The sequence below is a fragment of the Doryrhamphus excisus genome, chromosome 12, assembly GCF_030265055.1.
Source record: "Doryrhamphus excisus isolate RoL2022-K1 chromosome 12, RoL_Dexc_1.0, whole genome shotgun sequence".
NCBI lineage: Eukaryota > Metazoa > Chordata > Actinopteri > Syngnathiformes > Syngnathidae > Doryrhamphus > Doryrhamphus excisus.
Window position 1 is genome coordinate 14,386,755 of NC_080477.1, and position 19,453 is coordinate 14,406,207.

A 19,453-nucleotide genomic window follows, 5' to 3' on the forward strand; every position below is an offset into this window, starting at 1 on the left:
TGTTGCGTGCACTCAGTTTTGTGCAACCTTTTTCTCCCGACTGGAGAAATTGATTAAAAATGGGAGGAAATCCATAATATTATATTACAAACTATGCTTGGTCATCTGTGCTTTACATTATATTTATTAAAAATGTCACAAAGTGTTTAGTTTTTTTTACTTATAATAATGCTTTTAATATATTTAAATGTTTTTTCTTGTGTGTTAAATAAAAATCTACATTTAATTGTATTTCTTAAGGTCTAAAAACTTCATTTGAAGTGTGCAGAAAGGACCCATACTAACCTCTGTAGGTGCTCCCTGGCTGGTATCGCTCAGGGTCTCCTTCTACGCGCAGCCGGAACTCATTGTTGCCGTCCCTCCTGGTGCTCTGAGCCCGCAAGATGCGGCTGCAGTAGCCGTCGGACTTGGCGGCTGTGTCGGAAGGCTCCTCTGTGGACGTCAACGTGTTAGATGCCGCCGTGGAGACCAAGCAAAGCAGGATCATGATGCGTCGGTGCATCCTGCTGGATGTCATCCTGGAGGCTTTGGAAACTTAGGAGGTGAAAGAAAAGGCAAAGAAACTTCCAAACAGGATGTATTTTACTCCGAGTAAAGTCTTGTCTGCTAGGAGGCTGGATCCATGTTGGACGCGTGGAGGAGAAGGTGATGACCGGCTGGTTTGAGATGTGCACTCTCCGAGGGAGACGCGCACACTGGAAGCGGCTGCTGGTTGTGAGAGTGGAGGGGTCCGTGGTGAAGGAACAACGAGCGTGGAATGAGCGTCCACAGATCGTCCTATTGACCAACCAGCAAGCAAAGACAAAGACAAACATTCCGACAAAGGAGGCATGCGTTTGACATGCTGAACCCTGCGTGTCCGTGAGTGTGAGGATGCACGCACAAAGGTATTCATAAGGCATTCTAAACGGTTGCAGGAGTGACTAATTACCCAGCCATTATAACAACTTTGTTGATGGACAATTTGTTTCCACTCTGTGGATTGACTCATAACTGAAAAGTACCTAAATGTGGACACCACCATCAAGCTTTGTTAGGAGCAATTTCTTGAATTCAATAGTGTTTCTCTTCTTCATCAAAATGCAAATTAACTAGATTTACATGACTTTTAATGGGAAAAATAGATTCCCTTAGCGCAAGTGTGGGCAAACTACAGCCCGGGGGCCACATGCAGCATGCCACGTGTGTGAATTCGGCCCGCCAGGTGCTTTCTATGTATTTATGTATCTAAGTAACTTTTAACATACAAACTGGCAACATTACTTGCAAGTCGGATGTCTTATTTAGTAAAAACAAACAACAAAACTGGAAAATTAAATTATATAGTTTGATGTGGTCTGATGTTTAAAGTGCTCCTGAAAAAAGGGACATGAGAACATACAGCTGATAGTATAACACTTTTACAGATACAATTAGACAAATAATTCAAGGAAAATTATTAGCATAAAATAGTGTTTTAACTCAATGCGGCCCACAGGTCAAAATATTTGCCCACCCCTGCCTTAGCGTATGTTTCAGTTTGAGTCCCTTCAGGAACAGATTAATGACACTAACCAAGGTTCCATTGTATTTAGTTTTCTGTGTAGTAGTTGTAAACAATGGTGACTGAATTGGCATCCAGATGTCCCATTTTCATTCAGATAACTAAAATAACGTAAAAAAAATAACATTTAAAAAGGGAAAAGACGATGCCTGACAGATGTATAGAAAGTTCTGTAGCGGCATCACAACCCCCCCAAAAAGCCAATGAATACGCAAAACACTTTTGTGGAGGCCACTGGTGGTCTAGTACAGTTCCCAATGCGAAGCTCTGTGATACTTGATTTTTAACACTGAAATGGAGCAAATAACCGACTCACCGCAAGTCTGTGAATGCATCTAGACTGCGTTCCCCTTCAGAAGGGAAAGGTGGGCCATGTTTGAAGCAGTGTTGTCAAACTCATGCCATTCATTTTCAATGGAACCTGTACGATAGGGCCAGGATGCTAATCAGTAAGTGATACTTGCTGGGTCAGATTTCCTAGAACTTTTCTAAAAACATTTCTAAAAAAATAATAGAGATCTATAAAAAAAAAAGCAGCAGTTTGGGAACTTGTTGGCGTTAGTTTACATTCATTTAAACGGACATTTATATAAGTTTATCTTCAATACTCTTCAATAAAAGAGTCTCTATCAACACCGGCTGCTTTTCCTCCACTGAACTTCTTTGATATTCCCAAATTCCATCCACATCTGACAGCCAAACTGATCAAACCGTGGGAGACTCGTACTGGATGCCAATGGGTCACTCACCGATGTAGCTGGACACAGTCGCTCATCATCTCTTGTGTGCATGGCTTGCTAAGCGTGGGCGATAAGTTTTGCCAATTGCTGTCATTTGTCGCCTACTGTGTTGTGCGGAACCCATTACACTGTGCTTGATATGTGGCACGAAATTAGCTGAAAAATGTAATTTTGAAAGACATTTTCAAAACAAGCACTCAGCTTTTTTCTGAAAAGTAGCCAACTGCAGATGGCCGTAAGAGAGCGATTTCAGAACTATTACAGAAGGTTGAGTAGAGCAAACATACTTTCAAGAAGTGGATGAAGGCTCCAAACTCAATCGCAGCTGCCAGTGTTGTGGGATGCACACGAAATCGGGAGGGGGAAGCAGTCCACAGATGGACAACACGTAAAAGAATCGTTCATAAATATATCAGTGCATGTGTTACCCAAATGAAAAAAATAAACAGGAAATTCAGAAAATGAGAGGAACAATAGAAGGGCAGCAAACATCACCGGAAGGCAAATTGAAGACTAGTAAATGATTAATTTCACACAAGCGTATTGAATGTGAACATGCTAACTCCACACAGAGATGCCAAAATGGAGAATCAAACCCAGGTCTTCCCAATCTTCTGACTGTGTGGCCAACATGCTAACCACTTGTCCACTATGCGGTCCTCAGCAAGTAATAAAATGGAAATTTCTCAAGTAAGGGTGTAGCTCCAGGAAGTGGGCTATATTTTATCCATGGTGACATTTTCTCGTAGCACCCCTGCAGTTTATTACAGTCTTCAACATGGTCAGTGGGCTGGAATCAGGGCACAACTACTTTGGTGAGCTCTGACGAAGCTTCTGTTGTCTCTCAATATATACTGCTGAGCTGATGGAGAGATGATGAACAAAGAAAGGCAACGAGTCACAGACACAGCAGGTGTCATGAAAGCATTTTGTCTTCCAACCCACGCTGAGCTGAAGATCTTCTACGCCTTCAGGTTATTCCCGACTGCTGTCAAAATATAGTGTACAGTATGTGTGCAATGATATGTGCAAGATCTCTGCCGTTCGTTTCACCAGTGGAGACACATTTGACTGAATACTAATGTGCTTTATTGGCAGTTGGCATGATGAGATGTTTGCATGGTATATTTTACAGAAGAAAATTATCACAGGAAAAAGTAAGCCAAAATACGGTCATCAAAGTACTACTACTTCCAAATTAGGCACTACACCTGCATGTTTTTCTGCATGTTTACATATGCTCTGGTTATTTCTAATTATGGTGATCTCTTATTTATAACTGTTAAATTGGTTAACATTAACAGACATTTATTTTCGACTGGCAACATTGAAATTGCACACTACTTTATTTACCAAACAGATCTCCAGTTGTGGTCATAGTTTTTTGTGCTATTTTGTGGTTATTTGTCATTATATAAAAGGCATAAAGTCTGAATTGAAGAGTTCTAATAAAAAATATTTTTAGAAAGACATTAATCAGCATAAATCGGCCATCAATCAGAGTATTCCTAGTTTAAAACATTCAGTTTTTTAACATCATTAGAGCCCATCTAGACCTGAAATAACATCCCTAGCATCACTTTTACACTCAGATTACCCAATAGCATAACTATAATAAGAGAAAATAAGCCATTTAAAACATAAATTAGATTTGTGTTCATGAGTAGTGCTATAAATGTGTTCCGTAGGGAGCTGAGTGGCGGAAAGACAGGAAGTGAAGTGGGTTCAGAGTTGAGTTTTAGCTTGGCGTGGGTTACAGCAGCAACTGCGCCTGTGAGATCATAGGCAATAAAATCCTAATGTACCGGCAATTGAGTGTGGTGTGTATTTGTGTGTTTTTCACTGAACACTACAGTAACAATGACATCTAGTGACTAGTGTAGAATACTATATATCATTCACAGCATTTTTGAATGGGTCTTCTGTTCATTCAGCCATGTTTATGCTAAATTTAGGGGAAAAAATACAATATTCTTAAATATTTTTGACTAATAATATTCAACCTTGAAATAGCATGTTTCATTGTTATATGTTTGAAAAACCGTGAAAGAGTAAAGCCACAAAATTCAAACAGTAAAGTGGTGAGGGAGAATTGTATACCAAATGAACAACAGGCAACAAGAAACAATTATTTGGGATAAACATTTTCGCACCAAGATGTATTGGCTTCTTATTCAAGTTTATTTTTTGCAAGCCCGTACAATAGCAAACACACAAACCTTGGGGGTGGAAGCGAACTCAAATGAATGGCTGGCAGGCACTTCTCAAGGTGAAGTACAATACATGAGCAGGGGTCAGTGCACAAGAAGTCAAGAAAAGCAAAAGTATCCAGAAGAAGGGGGCATGAAAAACAGGATGAGGAACACATGTCCAGAATCATGCAGGAGGTGGGAGCTCCAAGATGAAGGAGGGGCAGCAGGTGATTGACATGACACAAACCAAGCCAATAAAAAAAGTATAGGGATCTGACATTTTTTGTACCTGTGAGAGAGGTCAGACTTCACATTCATTTTTTAATTTCAAATTTGTAAATTTGACTAGTTTGGTGAGAAGTTTCATGGCATCTATTTGTTTGGGTGTATTTTCACTGTTAAAGATACTCTCTGTCTATCTGTAGGATGCCCAGCAGGAGCCATTGTTTCCTTGCTGGCTCTGGTGTAATAATGTGTTATAAAAGACTGTGCTGTGCTGCTGCCGTGATAGATCTGTTTTAATATAAATAGCTATAGAACAGCCCATTGTTGTCTCAAAAATACACCCACACTTTAAATGGTCTTGATGGGCAGGTATTACAGCGGCAATTTACTGCATTATGTTTTCGTTATACAACACATACGTATGTTTTATAGGTAAATGTATTGTGTTATCACAGTAGAAATCCTTGTGATCATGCTGTTGTTATATTACCAAATAATTGGTTACATTTTGCAGCCTATTATTGTCCAAAATAAATACTGCAGTTGCAAGGTTGAAGGAGCTATAAATCGCCATAACCTCAAAAGCTAATCTTGAGTGGGCCACTTTGTCCTCAACAGCTCCGGGGGAGCGACGAAAACACAGCAGCGCTGTCAGTGTAGTGTGTCGGAGCTGTCTGCGTGCAGCTTTGTGGACCACAGCAGAGCTGAAAATAGCCTTCACTTTTAGCTGACCTTTTTCTGGACAAAAATAGGGTGACACCAAAGTATATCGGCGTAATGTAGAAAAGTTTGGGGCTGACTGCGTTGATAAGAGTGAAATAATAGATTAAAAATGGCCAGCTCATAGGATTTTCCACTTTTCCACAATAACATGGTAAAAATTTAATGTAGCGATTTGGATGTCAAGAATATACAGTGGAACTTATAAAGACAAAATCAAAACTTTAGCGACATTATGGGGGATAATAATAATATGGGGGATAATAATCTGTATGGAAAGCAGGAAGTGAACAAATGTAACAGTTACTGACTGTAAAAGTACCAGATGGAGGGGTAGGATTTGATAAGCTTTGCTTCTTCCTACTCCTTTTGGACATGTGGAACTGATTATGGGATGCACTCAATTGTAATCTGATGCATTTTCAAATGAAATAAAACCATTACCATTACCAAATGTGGCTCTAAGGTTGAAGAAAACTTTGGTCTCAGATGTTAGCACATTGTGCAAGAGCTCAGTTTAGCAAGATTCAGAGCATTTACTTAGTTTTGCTATTTATTTGGCTTTTATGCAACACCTGTTGTCAACAATGGGTGAAATGTAAAGAAAAAATACATTTTTGCCAAATACAAGCATGAAACAAGTACATCTCGTCATTATCCGTGCTGAAGGAAAATCCGCCATCCTCCGTTCAAACTGTGACCGCCTCTCCCTACAGAGTCTTGGCCTCGAATCTGAATGGGTTTTATTAGGTTTCCCTCGTTCGCCTCTATTTTGGTTTCCTTATTCTCTAGCAAACATTCAAAATTGTTATCTATTTAGTGCAGCAAATATATGCCTTTGTCCAAAATGACTTTGTGTGCTCTACGGACTAAAAACATTGTTCACAAATAAGCAGAGGATATTAAATTATTGTGCACCTATAAAACTGTAAATACAGATGCAAATAACCATATTGGATGCAACAATGTTTCAATGAAGTGCTGTTTTTTTGCGTCTCTAAGCACAACCTCTACAGTAGAAAACACATCCTGCACTTCATTGCTTTGTGAGAGAAATAGAGGTCAAAAGGGAAAATCAAATTGGGCCCTCATTTAATCACGGTGAAGCTGGAGAGAGTGCTGATTAAACAAGCGAGCCCCCCCCCCCATCCCGCTGTACAGTCATTAAAACTGTATTAACCATCCGATACCACAATGTACAGAGAACTCTACCATTTTCACTTCATCTGAAGGTTCAGAGACAAGAACCTTTCAGCTTTTTTCTTACCTGGAGTCCTTGAAAGGTGGTCTTATAGATACATATTCACACTTTCTCTACTGAATGAGTCATGATGGGAAAAATGCAATACCGAACTTGAAACGAAAACCATGAAATAAAACAAAATGTATACCTGGACAGTAGTGAAGTGTACAAGCGTATTCAAAGGTCAAAAAGTGCATGCTAACTAAGAAAAATTCATACATGGTGATAGGTTTGCACTAATATTGTCATAAGCCACTCACACCAGGGAGCACTGGCCTTAGCTAAGAGGCTGTCCACACGGGAATGTTTTCCGATAGATACACAATAGACAGACAGATACTGAACCTCCAAAATAAATTCATTATTGAGGTATAGTGATGATAATGTCATGATCTGCACTTGTTTGGTCTGCTGCCCCCTGTTGTCTATTCTCTGTCCTGCAGACTCCTGCCTTGTCCTCCTGGTCTGCACACTTGTTGCCCGTCAGCCATTAGGCCTTCATATACCATTTCACTTCCATTGTTCCCCTGTCAGATCGTTTGCCTTGTCATGCTTATCTGCCTTGTAAATCGTATTTTCGCTGCCTACTGTCTGTAAGTAGTTGAGCCTCTTTGTAATCCTTATTTGCTACGTTGTACTCTTTTGTTTGTACTTTTAGTTCCCAGTGACTTTCTGTCACTGATGTCTTTTGTTGTACTTATTTGTTTGAGCGCCCTTTGTTTATTATTAAATACTTTTTCCTACATTTGCCTTAGTCTCTGGTCTGGGGTCCTCAGCACCTGGCACGAGTGTCACCCAGCATAACAGATAACATAAATCTTGTATTGATTATATTGTATTTATTGACACAAATATCATGGTTTTATTGACTGTAATTACATCCTGATTTTCAGGGGAAGTCATTTGCAAAGTCAATGGAATCATTTGTATAGTTTAAAATTTATGGTAATTTGAAAATTGCATTGAAAACCCTATTACCGGCTACAACTTCAATTTTAAAAGTTTAAAAAAATTATAATTTGGAAACATCCATATACGGCCTGGGGTGTGGTATTTTGCACAGGTCTGATTAAGATGCTCACTCAGCTGAAATCCTGTGTTATGCATTGTGATGACATGTAGACTGGCAACAGAGACCAGGCAATAGGATGGGACGTCTAGACACGTGCACAGCAAAACAATACATGCCGACTGATGTATTTTTTTTTGTCACAAAGAGGCCGCTATCAGAAGAGAAGACGACAACTGCAGGTCACTACATACATGTTGTCGCCTGTTGTCTTCTCTCTGCAGTCTTTCCTCTCTGGCTGTCTCCTCTCAAGGAATGATGCCACTGTCATTGTTGCAAAGCTTGCCATTGCTGGTGCTGATGCAGTTGTTTTATATACCCATCTTTTACTCTCGCCACTATGTTCCAACACCCTACAATAATATTTGAGTGCAAATATTTGAGACTAAAACTATTGTGTTTGAATCCAGTTGACGTTAACTTGAAACAGTAATTTAAATGTATTGTAATATCTAATACTGACTGGAAATCCTGCAAAGATTCATGGCTAAACTTTTATTCCATCTATTGCTCATATAATGACACTAATAAGAAATTCTATTTAAAATTATAGCATATATGTTTATACTCTGCAAGTTTTGTCCATGTTAGGTCAGGCTTGTGAAGGCAGATGTTTAATTTTAATTTCTTCCATGTAAGTAGGACACAGTGTCTATATAAACGTGAAGGCCAAGACGCCCAGCTGTGTGTTTGGCTTAAATGTCACATTAACATTGATGCTGCCTTTGCCATAAGTGCTTTGACATTTTAAACTGACTTCCGTGCAACAGACTCCAAATGTTCATCCTACTGTGAAGGCTCTCACCGGGACGCCCCAAAGGTACACTTGGTCATGTGTGCACATGGAACTAATGCTGTTATTCCTGTGGTCAATGGTTCAAGTGTCTGATGTGTTCCACTTGTTTATTACAGTGAATATTTTGTTACGGGCTTTTGGAGAAGAGCTTCAACCTTTTCCAAGCTTTCCACTTGCTGTTGACCTTTAAGCAAGGGAACTGCATGTGTTAGCTCAGGATGCTTTCATAAGTTTTTTTTTTACTTTAATGTCTGGGAGCACTGGAGTTCATGCATGGTGCATTTAATTGCACAAAATAGTTGCTCCAAATAGTGTCACCATAACTCATTCCAAAGCCACACAAAAAACAGCCAATTAGAACCACTCTCTCAATACAGCATTTAATGCACATTGAAGTTCTCTCCAAATATATAGCGGTCAAAAATAAGAGTTGGAAGTGCACCAATTGAAGTGCTAAACTCAGTAAAAGGCTGAGAGTAACATTTTTACTAATTAGTTTCCAGGTTATCCTGTAACTCTACAAAGGTTTTATGTTGTAGAGCCACCACTATGAACCTCACCTCACGATGCAATTCCTTCTTTGTAATGGGATTTGATTGTACGTACAGACGTGTTAATTCACACTAATTATGCTTATTATTGCTATTATGGTGGGTTGTCGTAGTGTAGTGTCCGATGGCTGAGGCAGACTTAGTTTCCCCAGGCTTAGCCTGTTTATTGACATAAGTTAGGTTTATATTGGAGATGTATTGTTATTATAGCTGTCATTTTAACGTCTAAAATGTACTATTCTTTCATCTAAACAGCACTTTTTAGCTACATGTAAAAAATATTTCATGGACTACAATCAAATTCTGATCCATGTGATCATAAACATAAATCTGGCACACATGCACACGATTACAACCTTCAGGCATGATATGTATCACTCTCTGGTATGCATTCTATGACATATCTGTAGGGGGTTAGCTCTTACTGTTACAAATCGTCACAACGTTAAAACCATTTTTCTTCCCTTTCCTTCTTGTTCAATTCTTTGCTTGGAGCATTGTGTGTGTGTGTGTGCATGTGTGGCGCATCAGGATACATCTCACAATGGTGTGTTGAATACCTTTAGCTTTAATTCATTTAAAATAGCTGATGATTGTGACAACTCCCATATAAATTAGACTCCAAAGAAATGTGATGTTTTTGAGGGGTTATATAAGTATATGCAAGTTGTCCATGCAGCAATGACCATGAATGTCCTACAAAATACAAGTTCTGTTTTCAACTTTTTGCACAAATTATAGGTGGGTGTGACTAACTGACTAAACTTGACCGTAAACTTGGTGTATGATTAGTTTGAAACAACTATTCTGGCTACTGAGGTGGCTCCTTTGCGGAGTCAGGACACTATGTGGGATGTGGGCCAAAACAGACAAAAAAAAAAGATGTGAAATGGTAACAGTGCAGATTTTTGTGTTGTTGTCTTTCTCTCTCTGCTGCCATAAACACATTTAATGAATACGCTTATCTCGATAGGGAAACAGGCCAAAAACACAGCTTTATCTGTGGGCTGCAATGGTTTTTGATAGCTTTTTAATTTTATTTTGACTAAAGTGATCAACCATTGTGTTGGCATCAGTGGGCACTCGAGTGGGCACTTGAGTTGAGTTGGTCCACATAGACGTGTTGTAGACATAAACAAGACGGACCAACTTCAGCAGGTTTCACTGTAATAAGATTACCTGCATTTAAAGATAGTCTGTAGCGTTTCTATTTCCAGTGTTAAAAGTGGAAGAGAAGAGAGTTTAGAAAATACCAGATGCTTAAAAAAAAGTGTGTGGGGTTGACTACGCCCCCCTGAGACTGGAGGCATAAAGCTCCATGGGGAGCGTAGAGCTGGTTTGTAAGCTGGAAAACACAAAAGCTATGGCAGATCAGAAGAGGCTGAGGTACATTACGTGATATCCAAAACCTTGGGATTTGTGTGTATTTGAGCATTTGTGTGTTGCTTAGAAACATACCAGCATCTCTTTTAGCCCAGGCTCGTTTGATATGGTTTTCGATTGCCGACTCCCACTGGTGCCCGCTCGCTGCACTTGAGAGCATCGAACACGATTGAGCTGATCAAACTTTGATGGCCGTAAGGATTTATGCTGGTACATCCACTTCTGAATCAAAGTAAAAATATCAGTCAATGTCCTTTTGCTACCATAACACAAACATGTTGCTCTCATTAAGCACAAAACTCTGCAAATTCATTTCAGAAATTTAATTAAATGGTCCCCAAATTAATTATTTTCCTGTTACTCTTTCCTTATGAACTCAAGCTCCACCAAACATCAACCACAGAGTTTGTGTTTAATGTTGCCAACAGTAAACTAAGCCATTTGCTGAGGTACTAAAGCGTTTTAATTGTGGCTCAGTGTTTGCTAATGTGGATGAATGTCCAGTGGAGCTGCAAAGAGCTTCATTAATGCAACGCGGCCACCCCGTGAAGAGACCCCAAGTTTACAGATTAAGAGTAGATATAAAAGCCATCCCATCAGCTTCCTCCCACAAACCTCCAAAAGCATTCACGACTTCAATCAGCTCAGAGCACAACTTGCTAACCATAAATACTCTTCTTATTCTTGTTTCAGAAATATTCCCAATGTTAGTCAAGAAGTCTCTAGAAGATACAAGACAGAGACATGGCAGACGTTGACATGGTATCGTGTGATTGCCAATGCCACCAGAGCAGCCCTTTCAGGCTCTTTTGTGATTAAAGGCTGTATAATTAAACTTGATTTGACTCGACATGACTTGGCGGCAGACGTGCTCGCTGGAGCTGGCTTACATTGCAGGTTTGAAGGATCTCACAACAGGCAGAATAATAAAACCAATAAACATCATAATAATACAGGCTACTGTTGGGGCCGTAACCCCTGCCAAGATGAACTCCTGAAATCATTTCCTGTCCAACACCGCTCTCCTAGGGAACATGTTTAAAGTAGCACACACAAGAACAAGTCTTATTTGGTCTTAAATGGCTTGTTTACTCTTGTCTACTTCAGGGTCAGGCAAAATAATCTGACACATTTGTAGGTTAAATAAAAGGCAAATAAAGTAAAGAAACTAAACAGTGTTTTTATTTTCAAAAAGTACATATAATGCCATTTTTTTCATTGTTTTCCATTTCTTTTTCGGTCGCTGCCATTAATTGGACTGGTGAGCATCACGCTTTCATTGTGGAAACGTTTATCAAAAACAAACGAATCTGTAACTGCAACGCAACGAGCGTTCCGTTTGCACTTCAATCTTGGTAGACATGATCTTGTTATGGATTACCAACTTCAGAGCTACTGGATCTGCATTGAAACGAAAATCAACCGGCCGACCTCGCACCGCCAGAACTGATTTAATTTTTAAAACGTAATGAAACAGACTGGCATTATATGTACTTTTCAAAAATAAAAACGCTTATGTTTCTTTACTTTATTTGCTTTTTATTTAACCTACAAATATGTCAGATCATTTTTCCTGACCCTGTATATCGGGTAATACAAGTGTAAAGGTTTTCAATGCTTTATGAAAATATTCTATTTATAAATAAGGAATTCTACTTTATGGTTCATGGTTGTGTCTGCAACCAATTAACCACGATAAAGGAAAGATTACTACAGTAGTGCTGGTCCAAGAAAGTATTTAGGCCTCTATCAATGAAGTAGCTATGAACCAATGTGACTTCAAAATTACATGAAAAAATCACAACATTCACAAACCTACATTGAACTTTTCAAATGTGTGAATGGAAAAGGCTTGATAAATCCCAAGGAAAGCCTTTATTAATTACAGCAATTTTCCGCGTCACTCTCTCACTCATTGTCCTTCCAGTAATGTAACTCATCACATCAGCACTGACAAAATCGCTCCCCATCAAACAGGAGGTGAGGCCGGCTGTCCTTTGATAACACTGATGTGATTTTCTGTCATAATGAAGTAGAGTTATCTCAGAGTCTCAGCGATGTAGAATCATGTTAGACAAGGTGACACAATGTCACACAAAGTTATCAAAAAGGGCCATATGGCAGAAGATCAAGTGTATCTGGAAAAGTGTGCAATACTTTATTCTTGATCTCAACTGGAGACACACGAACCTCACACTGACGCTTGTGCTTAATTATATTGAGCATTCTGATCTGTCAATTTAGTACATTTGAGGATTAAAACACAATTTAAGTCTCACAATAAGAAAAATGCACCACGTTCACCCAGTTGGATGACCCTTCAAAAATCATAATTTGATGGGTTACATAATTAGGGACACTACAATCATGGTGTTCCGCCCATTATTAAAACACTTCATTTTTATAGCCATGTCATTCTAATCAGGGCAGTTGTGTCCCACAAATCACCTTGGAGTTTCCAAAAAAAAAAAAAGCAATTTCTTTGTCAAAGTTAGACAGCAATAGCTTCATTGACAAGACCTTTTTTTCCCTCTCTTTTTGCAATCTAGCATACGGAAGCGACCGTGACGCCACGGAACAATCAATAGCCTCTTTGTCGGGGACGTGAAGCCATTAATGAGATGCATGGGAATGCGTGGTTTTCAGACAGTGACTTTTTTAGTGCAGAGCCACGTTTTCTAATGAACCCAGGAGGGTTGCTGGTATTCGGCAAACACGGTGGAGGTGCTTTTTGGTGTGCATCAAATAGGTTGCTAAAAACATTTGAAACCGAATGCCCTTAAGGTTGTAAGATTTGCAATGCAACCACATTTTTGGGAAAACTATGCCCTAACGTCACACAAAGTACCGTAAGAAAGTCTGGGTAGGCCTCATTAAAGTTTGAGATGAAAGGATCAACTTGGTCTTGTGATTTCTTTCAGACCAGCCTCAACAAGGGTAGTTGAGAGAGGAAGTTTCTTTTTGTTTCTTTTAAAAATAGATGGTTTAACATGCACATAGTCCCCATTTTGTTAAATTATGTGTTTTCCAGTCTTCACATGGCAATGATAATGCAATCTTTTTTTTTTCAACTCGATAAATCCCAAGGAAAGCCTTTATTATGGAAAGCAGGAAGTGAACAAATAGAGCCTTTAACATTCCACAAAATAATTCTGTACAATTTCTGCTGATATTGGCTTTAGTGAAATTTTAATATAAACCCTTAACTATACAATAACAAAATTCCTAGTGTTCCTTCATATCTGAGTAATAATGAAAAATACAAATGATCAAGTGAGGTGATCACCCATGGAGAAGACATCAATGTGAACTAAACTGAAATAACTCGAAACGTTTAAAATCGCCTTTTGCTTTTGGCGCCTGCAATAGTGGCATTGAAATGTGTTTGGAGTGCTAAGTGGTCATTATATCGCCATTTTGGAGCCAAGTTGTGGTGGTCCTGCTGGGTTTGTTGTGGGCAATGCTCCTTCAAACAACGGGGGGGTGCTGAGAGACTTTATACCACTGTATGCATCACTTTAAAATAGAACCTTGACAGGAAGGAAGTTTCTTCGGGTCATTCCTATTTTTAAATGTCTGTTCCCTAATGGTTAGCATGTTCACCTCACAGTCACTCGACCGTGTTCGTCTAATTTGCATATTATTTGCATATGATGTAACAGATGGTGTAGGAAATATGCATAACCTAATTGAAGAGACAGAGAGATGATTAAAAATGATAAAAAACTGACAGGTAAGTCAGAATGGGGTCTGAGTGTAATAAGTAGTAATTTAATGAAGATTAAAATTCATGTTTTAAATCCAGTCTGCATGATTCAAGGATGAGCAGAGCTCCGCTATGCTCTTAGTGTGCAGCGGGACCTGACAGTGCACTGACAGTTTATGACTTTTTTGGAGCGGGGCGGACCTCTCAGTACCCCCCGCTGCTACTTTTAAATCCCCAAATACCAGAAAACACTAATGACGGCAGAAAAAGTCGCTATGTTGTCAATCCGCGATTGTTTTGTTAAACATGTCCTTTTAGTAACCCAATCAGACACAGACCATTTCAAACTCAACTCCTAGAAGGAAAAATAGCGGGAAAGAGGAAAAGGAGGTAGACCGAGATGCAAATGGATTGTTAAGATCACTACATGGAACAACAAATGCTATCAGAACTGCAAATTAGCAGCTAAAAACCAGAGCTACTAGCAAACCATGACCGCCAACTTTCAACAAGATGATGGAACTAAATGATGATGAGTGAGGACAAGTGAAGAAAATGGATGGATGTTCCCTCCATGTACTGTCTTGGGTAACATCAACAACATTCACCAACATAAATACTGACGGGAGAATATCTCTGGATGTTCTGAACTTCTGTTTCCATACCCGTGTGTTATTAAAGGTAACAATTCTGCCAGGAGTGCTACTATAGCAAAAGTCTTCCTGAATGTAGCCTAACTTCATGCCGGTCCTTAAGTCATAATGTGATATTTATTTTCATTTCATCAGCAGCTCTGTGTTGCAGCTGCATCTCTTTGGGTTATTGGTGTATGTGGGTGGATGAAAAGAAAAAAATGTCAACAGAGAAGTCATTTGCTGCCACCTGTTGATTTGCATGTATACGCCTGATCAAAATTGTAAAACCGTGAAAAAATAATTTATATTTTTGCACTGTTGGATCTTAAGGAGGTTATCAGGAAAGCTTCAAAAATGCAAAAAGAAACAAACAAAACAAAAATTTTAGTATGTAATTCTTTGCAAACAACCATTCAAGCTGATGAAAAGTCCGCAGCCATTAAAAGTAAAAATTTTGGTAAAAATGTGTATTTTCTGTCAAGTACTCGTATTGTCACTGTTGAGCTGCATAAACAACACTATGATCCGTGGTGCTTTTTCCTCTAATGGAACTTCACGTTGTGCAGGGGCGTCAAACAGAAGATGGCTGTTCGGAGATGGGGACATCCCACAGGACTGTCTTCTGGCTTCTTCTGGACTGGCTTCTGTGACCACTGTGTCTTCAGAAGACCATACCTCATACCAAAGTTACTGCAACATAAGGTGAATGCTCTCTCATTTGTCATCTTCTAACAAAGACAGCAAATGAGCAATAACTAAACCATCTTCTACAGTCTTTATCCTTACCTCTTCACCTCTAAGATCCTAAATTAGATTCAAGAGAAAATGAGCAAAGAAGTAATCAACATTTCCAGCTGTTCCGTACTAACTGTGAGAGGCGATGTCTGCCTCAGGTTAAATTGTGGCGTATCATAGGAAGACTGCCAATCATGATCATCACTGTGACCTTGACTACTGACAGAATAGACTCCTAGGTTAATTAGAATTGAGTCCCAATGTTCAGCTTCCAAATCTCTGCAACTGTCGGCCGATGAGTGACAGGACAATTTGGGAAATAGTTAAGTATTAAAGCACAATTCAAACAATGCAAAAAATTGTACTTTTGAGTGTTGAAATGACAATTGCATAAATGGTTGAAACTGTTTCTTGTTCTTTCATGTATTAGATCCAATGACTGACCATTGATAAATCCTTTGGAAAAGGTAAGATCACTTATGGAAGAATGAAAACAATGCTATATTTCCTGACATAGAACCCATTAGACGTCTAATCAGTGCTTTTGGTACATCCAGGCAGATGACTATCCACAGAATCACATCGTCACTGGATGACGGAGGTAAAGCACATGAAAAACAAGCACCCACAGCTTTGCAAGGACATGACAGCATCCTCCATTCCTTTGATAAAAGTGTGTACCGCACAATCTCTCATAGCTGCATCTCCGCTTTCGCTTTCTCGCTCTAGTCTGCACTATTCAGCAGAGTTAGTTTGTTTGAGTGTTAGATATGGGCTTGTCAGCATGCACCAGTGAGATTGGTGGTGTGATACTGCTGCAATTTCCAGGCTGTGGACTCTCTGGAAATTAGAAAACACCCCCCTCACCAATGGCAGGCGACCTATTGTAAGAATCATGGCTCCTTCCTGTGAATGAGGGGCTAGCTGAGAGGGAATGAATATATTCAGATACGGAATAAAACACCTGCTGAAGAGATTGTTTTTTTCCAAAGTCAAAAGAAATGGAAATGGATGAATTTGTGTGAGATTAAAATGATGGGCTCTTAAAATCCTATTAAGATAAAAGCAATATATGAAGTAAAGAACAAGCAGCCGTGTGTACACTCCAAAAAATAATTCAGAGTATCTTTTGACACCACTTGATTTAATACATAAATGCAATGTAAAAAATGTAATTAATTGATTTAGATAAACTTTCCAAGTTGCTAACTTTATTTTTTTAAGTTATGTTCAAATAATAATGTTGGCTATTACATGAACTTATTTAGCATGTCATATACACTCAAATTTTATTGTTGGTAAGCTTAAAACAAAATTCAAGTTGCCATGACTTAATAAAATTAGCTTGGTAACATCATTTTTCTCAACATTTTAAGTTCCATCTCCTACAAGACAAGACAGTGCAGGAGACTGAAACAACATTTCATGGTGAGTAAAATGTATTTCTAATTGTTCTACTGAAGTGATGGCTTTAAATTAGTCACAGTAGACTTTCATTGAGATAAGTAAAACTTAGCTTGTTTAAACATGTGACTGCTAGCTTGTATAGCACTGTAACCACATGTTAGTTGTATTCTTCCCCTGAGCTAGTTTAGCCGTGTAACTGCGACCTACAGCAACTGTTACCCAAGTGCCACAGCCACATTTTTTCCGGAAAAAAAATATATTTTGTTCATTCACATGTGCAGCTGGACTTTCCCCCAAATGGTGATCTGATGTTCTGAGAGGAATCAAAGTAGTAAGTACATTCTTTATCTTGTCTACCTGTTTAAATCTGGAGGTGGAAATGTATCATCATGTAAATGCAATGATGTAATCTTAAATTACTTTAATCAGATTTACATTTGTTAAATGTGTCATTGTTTTGAAATATGGGTTGTGAGTGCAAACTTTGTAGATTTGAAACTTCTACACAAACTGGGTTGCTAAGACACTACAGGTTGCGTCATGGCCATGGTGGGGAACGTCTGCCATGCATTCACCGGCACTGTTTTTGTTCATTTAAAACATGGGGTAGCCTGAGATCCCATTTATCAAGAAATCACTCCCGTGAAGCTCAGCAAGGTGTCAGGTCAGAAACTCTTTCCTTCACTTGCCAGCTTTCATTCTTTTGCAGTTTGTCTCTTGCCATAACATTGGACGAGTTGTCTTTTGCTGTTATATATCTATGAAGACTTTGTATGTGGTTATTTTGAGCTGCTCACACAAACATACATAAGATTTACAAACTTTTGTCACAGAGGAGCAGTTGAAATGTAAGATTGTTTTCTTACTTTCTTTTTGCAACGCTCGCGTTCAAAATAAAAATATGCAGCTAATTGCACAAAAGCAGTGGTTGAACTGTCTTTCTTGAAAGTACAAAAAATACCAAAAAGAAAAAATGAAGTATATACATATATATATTATTATATATATATATATATATATATATATATATATATTAAGTTACTGCTACTTAAAAAGCTGTGTGCATTGTTATTATAATTAAGTAGACAACGAATTAAACTACTTTGAATAAAATGATGAAGTCAGTTGACTCAACATACTTTTTTGAGTTACGAACTTAAAAACTTGTCCCTATGACAACAATTATTAAGTAAGCATTACTTAAAATAAGCTTTGAGTGAAGAGGAAAAGCTATTTTGTGCAATGCAATATTGTTTGTTGGTTCAAAGCAATTTCAAATTAAGTTGTCATAACTAAGAAAGACGAATGGAAACTGTTGCGTTGATTTTTTTTGTTGAGGCTAAACATTTTTTTTTTGAGTGTAGAAGCGTAACTTTGAGAGTGTAGAATACCTTGCATTACACAATGGTGAGTGATTTACATGGAAAATAACTCTTAAAGGGATAGTTCGTATTTTTTGACACAAAGTTGTCTGACACCCCCATAAGCAGTGGGTAATAACAATCAATTAACTGATTGTGTGGATGTATTGGTTGATTAATGGCGCCTTGAGGCAATTGAAGCTTAATGGTGTGCACTACTTAATTGCAACCACTGTTACTGGTTTCATGGTATGTAATGGTATGAAAAGTCATGGTTTCCAAAAAAATTGTTTATCGTACTGTTCCTGTGATATGAGTGGATGAAAATGGAGGTCCAGTCTGGCCACTACCTGGAAAGAATTCTTTGTCATGTCCTTTTATCCCTCACAGTAGGAACTAGGTCTTGATGTGTTGAAACTTTGAGCATTGAGCGACGCCAGTATGGTTACGCTTTTGTCGATCAACATATTATGTCGAGGGTCACCAAATGTGCAGATATGATTCAGAACGAGACAGGATTCAAGAATAAGTGCTATAAACCGTTTACTATCCACTTTTTACTATCAATCACACGACCCAGAAACAGAAGTTTGTGTAAAAGTGTGAATTGCACATTAAAAACAATAACATTAATTCATAATACAGAATTTTCTAAATTAATGTTTATGTTACGAACTACTTTGCTTTGAAAATATTTGTGTTCTGACTTTAGTTGTACGATTATTCACAGAATAGGTGCACTGGAACACTTCCTGTGCTGGTTATCATGTGTAGCTGCTCTATAGGAGTCCACAACTCAATACAAATGGCCGAAAAATTATCATAATAAGTCCCCTTAAATTACTTCTAGTAAAAGACCCTCTCCTATTGTTGCCGTCATCCATACATTAAAGAAACCAGACAAAGTGATAGCCAAAAGGTGAAGGTCTTCCAGTAGTTGCTAACTAGCGAGAATTTGGAGTAAAGGCAATGTCAGATGCGGTCATGGGGTCAAAGTTCATTAAATATCCTGTTTCTGTTCTAATGAAGCTTTTTTCCAGCTGAGGGATTTAATCAATTGCTGCAGTAAGGCTACTGAAGCGTGAGGAGTCGGGGGACCAAAGTCACCCATCACAGAATACAGACAGATTGAGTCAGTATCAACGTC

General features: G+C 38.6%; 1 protein-coding gene across 2 annotated transcripts in view; it reads right to left on the reverse strand.

The window, feature by feature from the left end:
- spon1a (spondin 1a) overlaps positions 1-871 on the reverse strand; it is a 47,985-nt gene extending 47,114 nt beyond the window's left edge. Inside the window, exon 1 of one of the 2 annotated variants that reach the window (XM_058088626.1) lies at positions 286-871. In XM_058088626.1, the coding sequence (XP_057944609.1) occupies positions 286-517 (232 nt within the window). In that variant the 5' untranslated portion in view covers positions 518-871. The remainder of the gene's footprint in view (positions 1-285) is intronic. The other variant, XM_058088625.1, reaches the window with a different exon arrangement.
- Between the last annotated feature and the right edge of the window lie 18,582 nt (positions 872-19,453).